The 13,321-nt window shown below is 47.6% G+C and overlaps 1 protein-coding gene across 1 annotated transcript in view; it reads left to right on the plus strand.

The window, feature by feature from the left end:
- The first annotated feature begins 396 nt into the window (after window positions 1-396).
- Window positions 397-13,321, plus strand: part of hdac5 (histone deacetylase 5) — a 28,833-nt gene continuing 15,908 nt past the window's right edge. The window contains exons 1-6 of the mRNA XM_076142838.1: window positions 397-526; window positions 5,144-5,310; window positions 11,462-11,557; window positions 12,230-12,489; window positions 12,671-12,815; window positions 13,102-13,198. Coding sequence (XP_075998953.1) covers window positions 5,157-5,310; window positions 11,462-11,557; window positions 12,230-12,489; window positions 12,671-12,815; window positions 13,102-13,198 — 752 coding nt within the window. The 5' untranslated portion in view covers window positions 397-526; window positions 5,144-5,156. The remainder of the gene's footprint in view (window positions 527-5,143; window positions 5,311-11,461; window positions 11,558-12,229; window positions 12,490-12,670; window positions 12,816-13,101; window positions 13,199-13,321) is intronic.

Here is a 13,321-nt window from a genome sequence, read left to right on the forward strand (position 1 = left end):
TCCCATCCTCACAGGCATGAAACGAGCTCAGCAAAAGAAGAAGACGTGCAGATATTTTCACATTAGTATTCTTCCTTTTTTTGCGGAAAAAGTTTGAATATTTGAACACTAGGGGCCGATAGTGTCTGTTTCATTCATGCGCCTCTGTGGTTAATGGATGCTGCAGATATGTAAGAAGGGCCGACGCCAGAATACATCACGGGTGTTTTATTAAAGCAATTACAGTTTCATTGCTGTCACTGCTGTTTTATAAATGCAGTATATTGTGTCCAGACAGTTGAAAGTGTCAGGATCTCCCAGCATCTGGACACTCCGGGTGCTAATTGTGTTTTTTTAAGATTTCCTTATAGAGCCTAATTCATCTGCCTTTCTCTCTATCTGTCTGTCTGCAGCGAGGCCGTCCGTCCTCCGTCACATGGCCGATACAGAGGATCCACGTTAACACACTCACCGCTCAACACACCCAGTTGAAGGATTTAGGAGGGAAGTCCATTTTCGGCCTTCATGAACTCACCCCACTCCTCAGGTGAGTTCCGTAGCGGCTGCTGTAGTTGATGCTGGTTTGAGTGGAGTCAAAGGGCCGCCGTGTTTACAACTGCAGGAACTGGATTCAGACTGATTGTGTTGTAGTTGTAAAAATTGGAGTCACACTGGAGGTGGAAGGTAAATGTGTTGATATCTTTCCCAAATGCTGGCATTGGAAGTTGGAGCAAGAAATTGGTGGTGTGTGTCTGTGTAATCAGCACAAATCTTCACTTTAGACGACGCACTGGGTTGTTGACAGTAAATCTGGTCTAGTTGTCTCTGTGTTAGGGTTATAAACTGGGATTACAGTGCACAGTTTCTGTTTTACTGGAGTAAAGGAGCGGCTGCTGGGGTCTGGAACCGGTGAAGCAGGAGAAAGATGGGGCAAGAGACTCAACCCCAACAGTTGGCGTGTGATGGGTCAGACTTACTGGTTTGAGTCCCAGTGTGATCGGCCTGTTCACAGACATGACACAGACAGAACTGATGCGTTGAGGTCGATAATGGAACCGATGCAACCAAATGCAAATGCTCAGGGGAACTTTCACTCTGTTGCTGAGAGACCCTGGAGCAAGGCATGTCCCTGCTGTGAAAAACAATTCTCCTCAGGTGATGGAACCTGATTGGTTAAATCCAGTGAACCAAAATAAAGAACACACTGTTCTGAACGGTTCATATGTTCTGTCCTCTCATGCTACTCAATGAGCTGTGTGTGTGTGTGTGTGTGTGTGTGTGTGTGTGTGTGTGTGTGTGTGTGTGTGTGTGTGTGTGTGTGTGTGTGTGTGTGTGTGTGTGTGTGTGTGTGTGTGTGTGTGTGTGTGTGTGTGTGTCACATAATGAATGAAAATCAATTGACGATCAACTCTAATGCGTGGCTGACGTACACACACACACACACACACACACACACACACACACACACACACACACACACACACACACACACACACTCCAGACACCTGTAAGTCTTTCCTGTTATTTATAGACAGCTGTGTTTCTAGTTGAGTGACTGACTGGTTGACTGACTGATTTTAGCTCAGGTTGTCATGGATACAGGATATAAAAGGATCTTCAATGAAGTACAAATGAAAGATTATACAATGTACAGAAATGGACACACACAGGCATGCATTCTTGCACGCATGCACGCACATGCACAAGTACACACACACACACACACACACACACACACACACACACACACACACACACACACACACACACACACACACACACACACACACACACACACACACACACACACACACACACACACACACAGTACACAGGCAGCAGTGTGACTCCAGAGGTTGATGCGCCTCAAATAGAAACGCATAGATGAGTCATCCACTGAGCTACTGCAGTACGTGCACACACACACACACACACACACACACACACACACACACACACACACACACACACACACACACACACACACACACACACACACACACACACACACACCCCTTTAGAAGATGTTTAGAATGTGCAAGCACTGTCTGGTCAGATGTGTTTCTTGGTCAGTCTCATCTCTCTCTCTCTCTCTCAAATTCAAAATGCACAACTTCTCTCTCTCTCTCTCTCTCTCTTTCTCCATTGCTCTCTCTCTCTCTGTCTCTCTCTCTGTCTCTCTCTCCCTCTGAAGATGATTAATAAACAGTCGGTAGAAGCAGGTCAATGTAGGACAGTGCAGGACGCGACCATTTAAAAATAAAAGTCTAACATTTACATATGTCGCACCCTTTACGTATATTTAGCAATAGACTGCAACAGCAGCAGACGTGTGTGAGTCACACTGAGGTATCCCTGCGTACCCTTAAGGACACAGAGCTGCACACACTGGAGGATGATGCAGGTGATGATGGGCATGAGGAGGAGGATGATGAAGGGAGATGAGGAAGTGTCGGTGGACCTGGAGGGGAAACAGTCAGAGTGACATCACATCATCTGCTATTATAAGATGTACAGAGTACACAGTGTAGAGCCACTGTTGTGTTGATCAGCAGGCTTGTTATGTTGTCAAATGTCTCTAACAGGGACTGAACACTCATCTTAATCTGATTCATGCCTTGCTCAGATTAATGGCAACCAATCAGGCTCCTCACACTTGTTAGCATGATCTTGTGTTGTGTGATGTCGCGCTGCAGTTGTGTTGTGTTTGAATGCAACAATCAGACTATGGGAGTGTTTGTAACCTCTGTCTGAACACTAGAACCTTATTCTGAATGCACAAAACAATAAACAAAACAGCAAAGTGATTCTTTAATTATTCTTTGATTCTTTGTGCAGCAGTGTTGAGACAGAAGTATCAGTTCGGTTGACGCTCTACGTTTAAGGACTCGGCTCGGAGTCAAGCGTCGCATTCGGGGATGCGCGGCCCCGCCGCCTTTGCTGCTTGATTGACATGTGCATCAAACACAAAACGCAACAGTGTCATGACAGCGACGGCGTGACACCCACCCCACCCCCACCCGACCTCAACAGTATGCAGGTTTATGGCTCTCTCTCTCTCTCCTTCTCTCCTTCCTCTCTCTCATTCACTCTCTCTCTCTCTCTCCCCCTCTCCTTCAGTCTATTTTTATTTCTAGCTCCTCCTCCTCTCTCGCAGGCTATTTTGAGCTCCAGTCCTTCCATCAACCCCCCATCTCCTGTGTTAGTAAACCTTCTCTTCTCTTCTCTTCTCTTCTCTTCTCTTCTCTTCTCTTCTCTTCTCTTCTCTTCTCTTCTCTTCTCTTCTCTTCTCTCTCTTATGCAACTGGCCTGCACGGTTGCTGGTTCGAATCCCAGCATGCTTGCCTCTCCAGAAACTGGGAGCGTTTTCGGCATTGATGTAAAGACAGAGAAGCGCAGGAAACGTGAGGATGGACGTAAAAGGAGCGTGTTTGTCCTCCCATCCTCTCTCGTCTCTTGTTTCAGCTGTAATGTGGTCTGGTTTCTCGTTGGTAGCATCTTTTTCTCACCATTCCTTCCACTTCCTTTTCTTTCTCCTAACTTTCTTTCCACCCAGTGATCTACTTTCAGCCTCTCTCGCGTGCTTGCCCTCCTCCTTTCCTCCTTCACTCTCCTCTCCGTCTCGGCATTCATTCACCAGCTCAAAGAACGCCTCAGACACACACACACCCCCCTCTCTCTCTCTCTCTCTCTCTCTCCCTCTCTCCCCCTCCCTCCCTCTGTCACACAGTGTATATTGGCCGTCTGACCAGCAGCAGCTTCATTTAGTTCTGCAGCAGCCTATCCTTTGCGTGTTTGTGTGTGTGTGTATGCTTGCATCTGTGTGCGTGTGTTTGTATGTGTGTGCGCGTTAATCTAGAGCGAGGGAACGTGTGAGAGGACAACGTGTGCTCGCTCACTCCCTCACTTGTTCGCCCTGTTCATTTCTCTGGGTGGATTTCTGACTCTCCACTCGCTCTGCCTTCCTCTCCCATCTCCTCATTTTTCCTCTTTTTCCCTCTCCTCGTTTTATTTACACCGCACCCTTTCTGCCTCTCTCTCGCTCTCTCTCTCTCTCTCTCCCGCTCAGTCAGTCTCTCTGTCTTTCTCTGTCCCTCCATTTACCCTCTCTCTCTCTCTCCCTCTCTCTCTGTCATTCTCTCACTGCTTCGTTCTAATTTTGGAAGCATGGAACCTCGGGGAGCGCTCTCCCAAAGCTATTTACGTCCTCGCCTCTCCTCTTCCTCCTCCTCCTCCTCCTCCTCCTCCTTTCCTCTTCTCTCCTCTCCTCTCCCTCTCTTCGGCCAGGAGAAACGGCATGAGGATTCACTCTGATGCACTAGAGTAGAGGAATTTAGCTCCTCTGCTTCTGCCTGTGCTGTGAAGAACACTGACAGCGTGGAGCGAAGCGTTGCGATGCTTTCATTCCAGCCTCGTAGCACGGCTCAACCGGAAGGACAGTTTGTGTTTTCCTGGACGTGCAAAGTGAAGAGTTGGAGAAAGACCCAGGGAGGATTCACCGCATCACAGGGAACTTAACTTTTCCCTCCCGTCCCGGACTGCTGACTGGAACGTCCCCCCAAAGACACACCGGCCTCTTTCACTGTCTCACAAGCGAAGGACTCCAGGTAACGGCCGTTTACTTCTACAAACAAGCCAACGCCACCGCAGATCAACGTTTTGCATCTGTGGTTTTTATAAAGAGGTTCAAGCTGATTCTGGAGAGCTGAAAATCGGAGGGACAGCATCTTCTTCTTTTTTCATCAGCCGACCAAATGTTGTGATGCTTCAGAACTTGATTCGTTCCTCTTGCAGAAGGGGGAGGATTCCTGGAACCATGCGGCCGAGAAAAGAGGATTTGTGTCGCAAAGAGGCGCTGACTGGTCCTCACGCCAGGGGATGAACAGCCGATGACAAACGGAAGTCAGCCGGAAAAAACTCAAAAGCTGGATTACATAACAAAAGCACAGAGTGGTGAAGCCTTATTAGTCCATTTTTCCCATGGAATTGAAATTGTTTTTGAAGAATAATGCACAAGAGAAGTGAGGAGGACATTTGGATCTTTGACATTCCGTTTTTTTAATGTTTCCCATCGTGGGTTTCCTGCAGTTTCAATCCGAGTCATGTCTCTATCAGCGAGGAGAAAGTGACTGGTGTGTGTGTGTGTTTTTGTTTTTTTTGTCAGCGCTCGTCTTGGCATGCTGTTTGGCCCCACAGTGTCAGGGTTGTGCGTCATGTTACAGACCATCTATGAGACCGAGTCCTGTTTTTCCTCCAGCAGCACAGAGAGCCACCAGCCTCTGGAGCTCCTGAGCGGCAGCAGGGGCTCCAGCACAGCCATGCCCACCGCCGGTGAGTCATCTCTGGCAGAGGAGAGGAGGGGAGGGAGGGGAGGGGAGGGAGGGAGGGAGAGAGGGGGGAGGCGGGGGGAGGCGGGGGGCTGAGGGCTTGACGAGAGGTTGTGATGAGGGGGTGTAAGTCTTCAGCCCCAAGGTGATTCCGTTTGATTGCGATTATTCAGTGCATCAGAAATGTTTAATTTCCACCGCCGTTCGATTCGCATCACAAATATGACCTTAACTACACACTGTTAGTGGAAAAAAAAGATTATCAGAGGCTTGGATCTGAAGCAACCGAGATGATTCAAAGGAGATCAGCAATTATGGAACGAAAATGTCAATGCAAGCCGTAAACTCTCAGCTTGGGCAACGTAATGCTCTGACGCCGGGCGCCACGAAAAACCATAACTGAAGTTCAGAGCAGGGAGGCGACCTAAAACAATGTGTCAAGCACAAATGTCCAAACGATGGCGAGAATGGACTTTGTAGTGCAGAAAGAAGGGAGAGGAGGCATGGACACATCCTAACACCCCCGTCTGTGATGAAGGTGTAGAAAGGGTTTGTGTCGTGTGTGACTCGGGTGATTGATAGGTTTCCTCTTGAACATTTTTGTTGTTAGTGCGTGTTCGTTGTCGATGCTAGTGTGTGTGTGTATTTGGAAGGGTCTAAGTCGTACCTAGGAATTGCGATCTGTCCTGTCGCTAGAAATCTGTACAGCTGTGAATGTTGGTCGTCGCGGCCCTAGGTATATGATTGAACATATGTGAAGTAAATCAAACCTGCTCGTCTCCTTGTACTCCAGGATTCCTTCACTGACTTGTAATTTGTTCTTGATTGGGGTAAAAGGGCAGAGATCCATCAACATGGGATCTAACTTGCTCGTCCTGACTTGTTTTGGTCTTAAACCTCAATTTTACCATGACCTTCACATTTACACATTTGAGTGACAGCACAGTGAGCCGTCCCCTCAGTCAAACACATGACTGCTAACTTGCTCATTTTTGACAGTTCGGGGGAATTGAACCTGCCATCATGTGGCTTTGAATTGCGGCCATTATCTTGGTAAATACTGTGTTTGTTCATGTGGTGTGTGTGTGTGTGGCGGGTGTGAACATTGTGTGATCTTCAGACGTCTTTCTTCTGTTTTGTAGTAGTGTGGTATTTATACAATTAATGTTACATAAAACTCCACTGGCCACTTAAAGCTAAGGTTGAAATCCTCAGTAGATCCGGATTGTTCCGGTCACAACAGTGCTGGCTGGGGCGTTGTCTTGGCTTGAGTTGGTTTTGCTCCTGAAGCTCGAAACCGTTGAGTGTCCTGTTGTCATGCTTATGAGTTTGTGGGTGAGTTTGTGTTTAGAGCCTGGTGACGTTAACAGAGTCATGTTCTGTTTGACTGGGAGCTTCAAAAACGATGCTGTTGTGCTTAAAATGGTTAGCTTAGCCTTGAAGCAACAACAAAACTTGTCAGCCCCTTCAAATACGCGTCGTCTCAAAAATACAAGCTGAGCTCTCGGTGTGTAAAGGCTACGCTCCCCTGACACGCCACTGATTTCCTCTGGATTGGTCACAAAAGGGAAGTGTGGCAGTAACTTACGCTCTATCCTAAGCTTACTTAGTCTGTCGTGTGTCAAGATACTTTATACACAAAACAAAACATTCTTGGTAGTAATAGTAGTCATTTGAATCCTCAAACAGAATCCCGCCCCTCTAACATCGCTGACAGACAGCTAGTCAGTGAGTTGCTGATCAGTTGTCATGAAACCCCTGAAACATCTTGTCGACACTGATGACCTACAGCCTGTCAGCAAACACGTCTGACCCCGCCCCTTCTGTCTGTTAGGCGCTGGTGCACATCTTGACTTCTCTCTCCAAGCTTCTAATTTGTCTCAAGTACACACAGCCGTCATACTATTTTTACCTCCAGCCCTTTCTCTCTGTCTCTCTGCCCCGCTCTTTTCGTCCCGCCATCTCTCTCTCTCTCTCTCTCTCCCTCTCTCTCTCTCCCTCTCTCTCACCCGTCTTTTTTTAGCGTGTTTTGCAGGGCTGACGTCATACATAGTGCCTATTTTCTGTTAGCAACATAGAGAGAACAAGACGGTCGGACAGAGGAGGGATTGAAGAGGTCGACGCGTTCGTTTTTCTTCTGGAAATAAGAGAGACAGTGGTGGGAAAGTTCACACTACAAAGCTCGCAAAAATAAGGAAGGATTGATGAAATGCTGATGGCAGTTGTAATCACAAAAAAAGAAGAAGAAGAGTAATTATCTGAAAGGAGGATCGCCCAAAGAACAAATTACAGTCAGTCTCTATTCCGCTATTTTTGTTGATCGGCAGTCATTGCCGTGGCGTTTCATCTGCTGATCAAACGCTGAGCCTTCATCTTCATCTGGTGTTGATGAAAGCAGAGTCTTATCGATGCTCACGCTAAAATGTCACCGCTTCCACCTTTAAAAATCCACGGTTTCCTCTGTAACAGGATTAGGGGAGCCAATAACAACGCTTAGGCGTGCTGGATGAACGATGGGCCGCCATTGTGTTGGAGTACACACACACACACACACACACACACACACACACACACACACACACACACACACACACACACACACACACACACACACACACACACACACCAGGAGGAGGGGGAGAAACAGGGATTAATCTACAGTGCTGCAGTCCCTTACACCTTTTTGAGTTCAAACCAGTTCCGCAAAAGTCACAAACAACTCAAGCCCGCGATTGAAACTCACCTCATTTTCACCTTGCACGTTCAAATTGGATTACATTGACTTAAACTCTTTATCGCCTTCGAGAACTTTGCCTGGGATAAACTCAGAGAGTGCATAGTGTGTCCAAACAGCAAAAAGCAACCTTAAATTTCACAACAGCACAATGTTGGAACTTTAAAGATGAGGACGCACAGGTCTGACACACGATGATCAAAATAAGGGATAGTGACAGTGAGTTGATGTTGGCGGCTAAAGCTCGTTATCCTCGCACAGAGGAGCACAGTGTTTACTCTATAAAGGAAACTAGAGGATGAATAAAGCAGGAGAGGAATGCAAGATGGAATCAGATTGGACAACTAGTCTCCGTTCATTTTTGCCAATGGGATCGATCACTCAGTGGATGGATCTGGCTGCTCTGTGGTGTCTCTGTCGCGTCCTGGTGCAGGAACTCATGTCTGTGATGGCAGCGTTCTGTGGTCAGTTGGAGGCTCATATGATTGACTGAAATGTTGCCCTAGCACCACCTTTTTCTCAAACTACGGTGGTGTGTATGTGTGTGTGTGTGCGTGCGTGTGTTTACCAGACTATAAATGTCTTCAGATTGACGTCAGACGCTGGCTGCTGTGGAATGCTGCCTCCTTGCCAAATGGACTGTTACACACACACACACACACACACACACACACACACACACACACACACACACACACACACACACACACACACACACACACACACACACACACAGGGACAGTGTGTTTGTTGTAGTTGAAGGGAGACACATGCGTCACGGTGAAACACCAGAATGTTTGTTTAGGTAATTTAGACGTGAGTGGCTATACACACACACACACACACACATACACAGCCTCGTCTATCTGCAGCTTTTGCCATTTCAGTTTTTCGCCAACTTTTCTTTCCAGTAGTCCCAGAGTCCGTTAGACTGAGCTGGTAACTGACTCTGATCTGTGTCCTCTCATCTGTCAGAAATAAAATGGAATGCAGCCCGCTGTCATTCTAACAGGGCTAGACAGACGGAAAACACTTGTCTGTGATTGGTTGGCAGGTGTGCTTTAACATCATATAACAGGTTACCATGTTTATGTGTGAAGTGCAGTTGAGTCTAAGATAAGAGCTGGACTTGTTACTCTTCTGGTTTTATCTTTGTGACCTAGTTTGCTCATAAATCTTTGGAACTGGCAGAAGTTTGTAACATCTCTGCCGTCTTGCTGTGAGTATTTATTGATGCGTTGTTTAAACTCGCAAGATATTCGTTGAACAAAGTGCAGCTTCAGTAAATACTGAGCTGTAAACTGCTGATAAAGTCCTGCAGCTGCAACCAGCTTTGCCTCTAGCAAAGTACACACACACACACACCCACACACACACACAGATACAAAGGAAATCCAGATAGAGAAGTCAAAAGTCAGACTAGGTGAATCCTAATTGGATTCCCCCGCTGGCCAGCAGACAGAAAGTACGATGAGGTCCGAACAGATGCCAACGTGCTGTCTTCCAGGAAGTAGACTGATCCAATAACGGGGCTCAGCTGAGTTTAGTAAAGCCGTGTCATGGCAGGCAGTTCAGTAGGTCAGGAGCACTGCCCTGCTCAAAGGCATCGGCAGAGACATCATACTCATCCTCTCTTTCGCTTTAACTCCCACTCTCTGTCTCTCTCTCTCACTATTTTTTTGTAGCGTGTGCGTGCGCGCGCACACACACACACGCACGCGCGCGCGCACACACACACACACACACACACACACATACACATACATATACATACATATACATATTCTCCTAGACCCTGTCCATTCAATATCTGTTAGTTATCTGTTCACTTGTCAACTCTTTGCTATGAAGAGCCTTCAGACCACACACACACACACACAACATGCACAGTGGTCATTGTAAGCTGATTGTGACCAATAAGCTGATTGGGATCTCTCAATGTGGGCACTGCTGAGTCTTAGTCTAGTAGCTTACACATGATAGTGTAAAGTGTGTGTGTGTGTGTGTGTGTGTGCATGCTGGCGACAGTGGTGGGATTAGAGGATCTCTGAACTTTGTGGTGAGCTGCTCCTTATATTACCTAATGACATCATCGGTTCTTCCGGGGTTATCTGCTCGCTGACGTTGTTGTTCCCAAAATACACATCCTATATTTACTGCGACTCCCCCGCAATGTCGGTCACCAGCAGGCAAACGCTCCCGTCGGTCCTGCAGGTGATCACGCCGTGACCTTGACAGGAAGTGTCCCGAGCACCACACCTTTCTGACATATCTGCCGTTCACAACCTTGAAATGTAGAGAGTTGAGATGAGAGAGCGATGAGAAGATGTAAACACAACCATCTATCTATAATACCTGACCTCTTGACCCTCATATCCAGTCAGCAGGTCTCTCTGGGCCGATGATCCGGGTCCTCTGACTGAAGTTGAAGGTAGCAACGGTAAGCATTTGCATCGGTGGCTCCCAGGCTTTGAAATGGCCTCCCTGTGGACATTACATCATCCAGCAGCGTCAGCATCTTGAATCCCTCGCTCTATGTACAGACGGGCTTTCTCTTTCACTTTTGATTGTGTTGGAACCTTGATTTCTGTCCTGTATTTGTTACCTTTAAATCTTACCCATCATTTGTTGGCTTTAAGGACTCGCGGCAGCTCTATTATAACGCTCTGTCTGGGTCAGATACAGGGAGTGAAAGTTTTGCCAGGTTTCCTGAAATAGACTGTAAGACTGTAAATAAAGCCTGACCACTGAGTGTCCTCCCCATGGGCCTGAATGCGGCCCGTCTCCTGGTGGAGGTAGAGCTCCATGAAGCCTTTGGGGGCACACCGAGCTCCCGTCACCCAGAAATAGAGCTTCACAGGCCACATGAACAGAGAGGAAGAGCGGTAAGCAAGACTTGAGGTCTGCTCTACACCGGGCCAGGCTGCTAAAAACAAAGGGGGTTGTCCCTGATCCGTTTTTGTTGTTTTAGTTTATTAAAAGTATATTCCTGTGATGCTAGAATACATACCCGTCATACGGAGTCGTCTTTTGCAGCCCTGTCTTGCCTCAGCATCTCCTCTCCTCTCCTCTCCTCTCCTCTCCTCTCCTCTCCTTAGCATCAGGCTAACGCTAAACGGGTGCTATCCAGTGTCAGGCTGATGTTGGGGTAAGGCTTGTAGCTATTTTTAGGCAGCAGGACGCGGTGTTCCTCACTTCTTACAACACGATAACAGCTCGTCAGAATGAAACGGGAACTGCCTCTGTGTGGGTGTGTGTGTGTGTGTGTGTGTGTGTGTGTGTGTGTGTATGCGCTGAATGATGTAACAGTCTGCTGTCTCCATGACTACACCATCCAGACTAATCAATCACTCATCTCTCCCTCTCTCTCTCGCTCTCTCTCTCTTTCTCTTCTCCTCTCTTCTCCTCTCTTCTCTTGCAGTTATGGAGGTGAAGAGCAGCCTCCCATCAGGCATGCAGAGCCCAGTAGGAGCAGCAAATGAGCAAGGAGGAGGCGGCGGAGGAGGCGGAGGAGGAGGTGGTGAGTATGAAGTCCTCCAGGAATCCTTGAGAGGTTGTAGCAGAGTGTCTACGCATATGACGACCCACTCATCTGCAGTTTGGGGCTTGTTTTGCTCAAGGACACTTGGATGTGCAGTTCTGAGGAGCTGAAATTAAACCACCAACCCTCCAGTTCCTTCCTGACCCACGCATTCCACCCTGAGCTACCGCCGCCATGTCAGTTGTTATTGCTACTATCTTATTGGGGGAATAATGGAAACACTGCTCCGGACAGATCAACCATCATGTCAGTAACTTAAAGCCGAGGACCCGACAACCTCAGCTCCTTTTAATTGCAAAGGAGCAGCGATTCTACCTTGAAGGAACATTGAGGAGCTTCCGATCTACTTCTTTCAGTCGCTTACCAGAGCTCATGACCATCTGTAAGGACTGAGATGTAGATAAGCTGGTCAATTTCCTTCAGGCTCAGTTCTCTTTTCACCACAACAGTCAGATACAGATTCAGCACAAGCATCACCGTAGAACTGCAGGTGGTTGACCAAGTAAACACTTCAACAGCTATATTTGCTAACGAACTCAACTTTAAAGTTTGAGGTTGTGCAGGTCAGACACAGCCCCAACATAAGAACTAGTTCAGGACAAATCTTAACTTAACCTACTGTCTTTCTTTTCTCTTTTTCTCTTCCAGGTGGTGGCCCCGGAGAAGGTCCAGGAGGTGGAGGAGGCCCAGTGGACCTGCGGACAGAGCCCAGGGTGGGCTCTCTGTCTGGGGGCACGGCTGCGGTGGACACCAGCCTGAGAGAGCAGCAGCTCCAGCAGGAACTCATTCTTCTCAAACAGCAGCAGGAACTCCAGAAACAGCTGTTGTTTGCCGAGTTCCAGAAAAAACACGAAGTGCTAACAAGGCAACACGAAGTCCAGCTGCAGGAACATCTGAAGGTAGGGCAGGTTAGTTGGTCAGGTTCTGTCACTAAGTCACAAATTCATCATCATTCATTATTTAGATTTACAGCAGTTACAAATAAACTTTTATTCAGCCTATTTGTCATTCAGTTAAATTTTGGACCTATTGTGTGTGTGTGTGTGTGTGTGTGTGTGTGTGTGTGTGTCTATCTGTCTCTTTACCAAGCAACAACAGGAGCTGTTGGTGGCAAAGCGGCAGCAGGAGATGGAGCAGAAGAGGAAACTGGAGCAACAAAGACACGAAGAGCAAGAGAAACTGCGACTTGAGCAACAACTGCTGCTGCTGAGAAACAAGGAGAAGGGCAAAGAGAGTGAGTTCACCTCCCCTAAGGACGCCGTGTTAGCAGGAAAACACGAGACTTTACTATCATTTTATTTTGGGGTACTTGGTGGGCGGGTTGGCCAGGATACAGGGAAGAGAGCAGGCCTGATGGTGGCACTGTAATGACCACTGTGGGGTGTTCATGGTCATGTCAATAACTACCGGGACAATCGGCATAGGTGGAGGTCTCAGTGGTATTTCTGTGTAATGCTACCCTGCACTTGCTCCGTGTCTACAGGCTGCACTGACGTCTCTCTCGCTCTGTGTTTTGTCAGGTGCCATCGCCAGCACAGAGGTGAAGCTAAAGTTGCAGGAGTTCCTCCTCAATAAGAAAGAACCTGGTGGACTGAACCATTCCTTCCCAAAGTGCTGGTGAGCACCATGGATATACACAGCATCACGTGTAGCTGCTACGGGAGAAGCATCCTCATCAATACTGACATATCATGCTTTGTAAGGGGTCGGAATAAGGGTTAATGCAGCCTGAAGCCTGAC

Source organism: Genypterus blacodes, unplaced genomic scaffold (genome assembly GCF_046128005.1).
Source record: "Genypterus blacodes isolate CSIRO-AG114 ecotype Tasmania unplaced genomic scaffold, CSIRO-AGI_Gbla_v1 ptg000022l_1, whole genome shotgun sequence".
Lineage (NCBI taxonomy): Eukaryota > Metazoa > Chordata > Actinopteri > Ophidiiformes > Ophidiidae > Genypterus > Genypterus blacodes.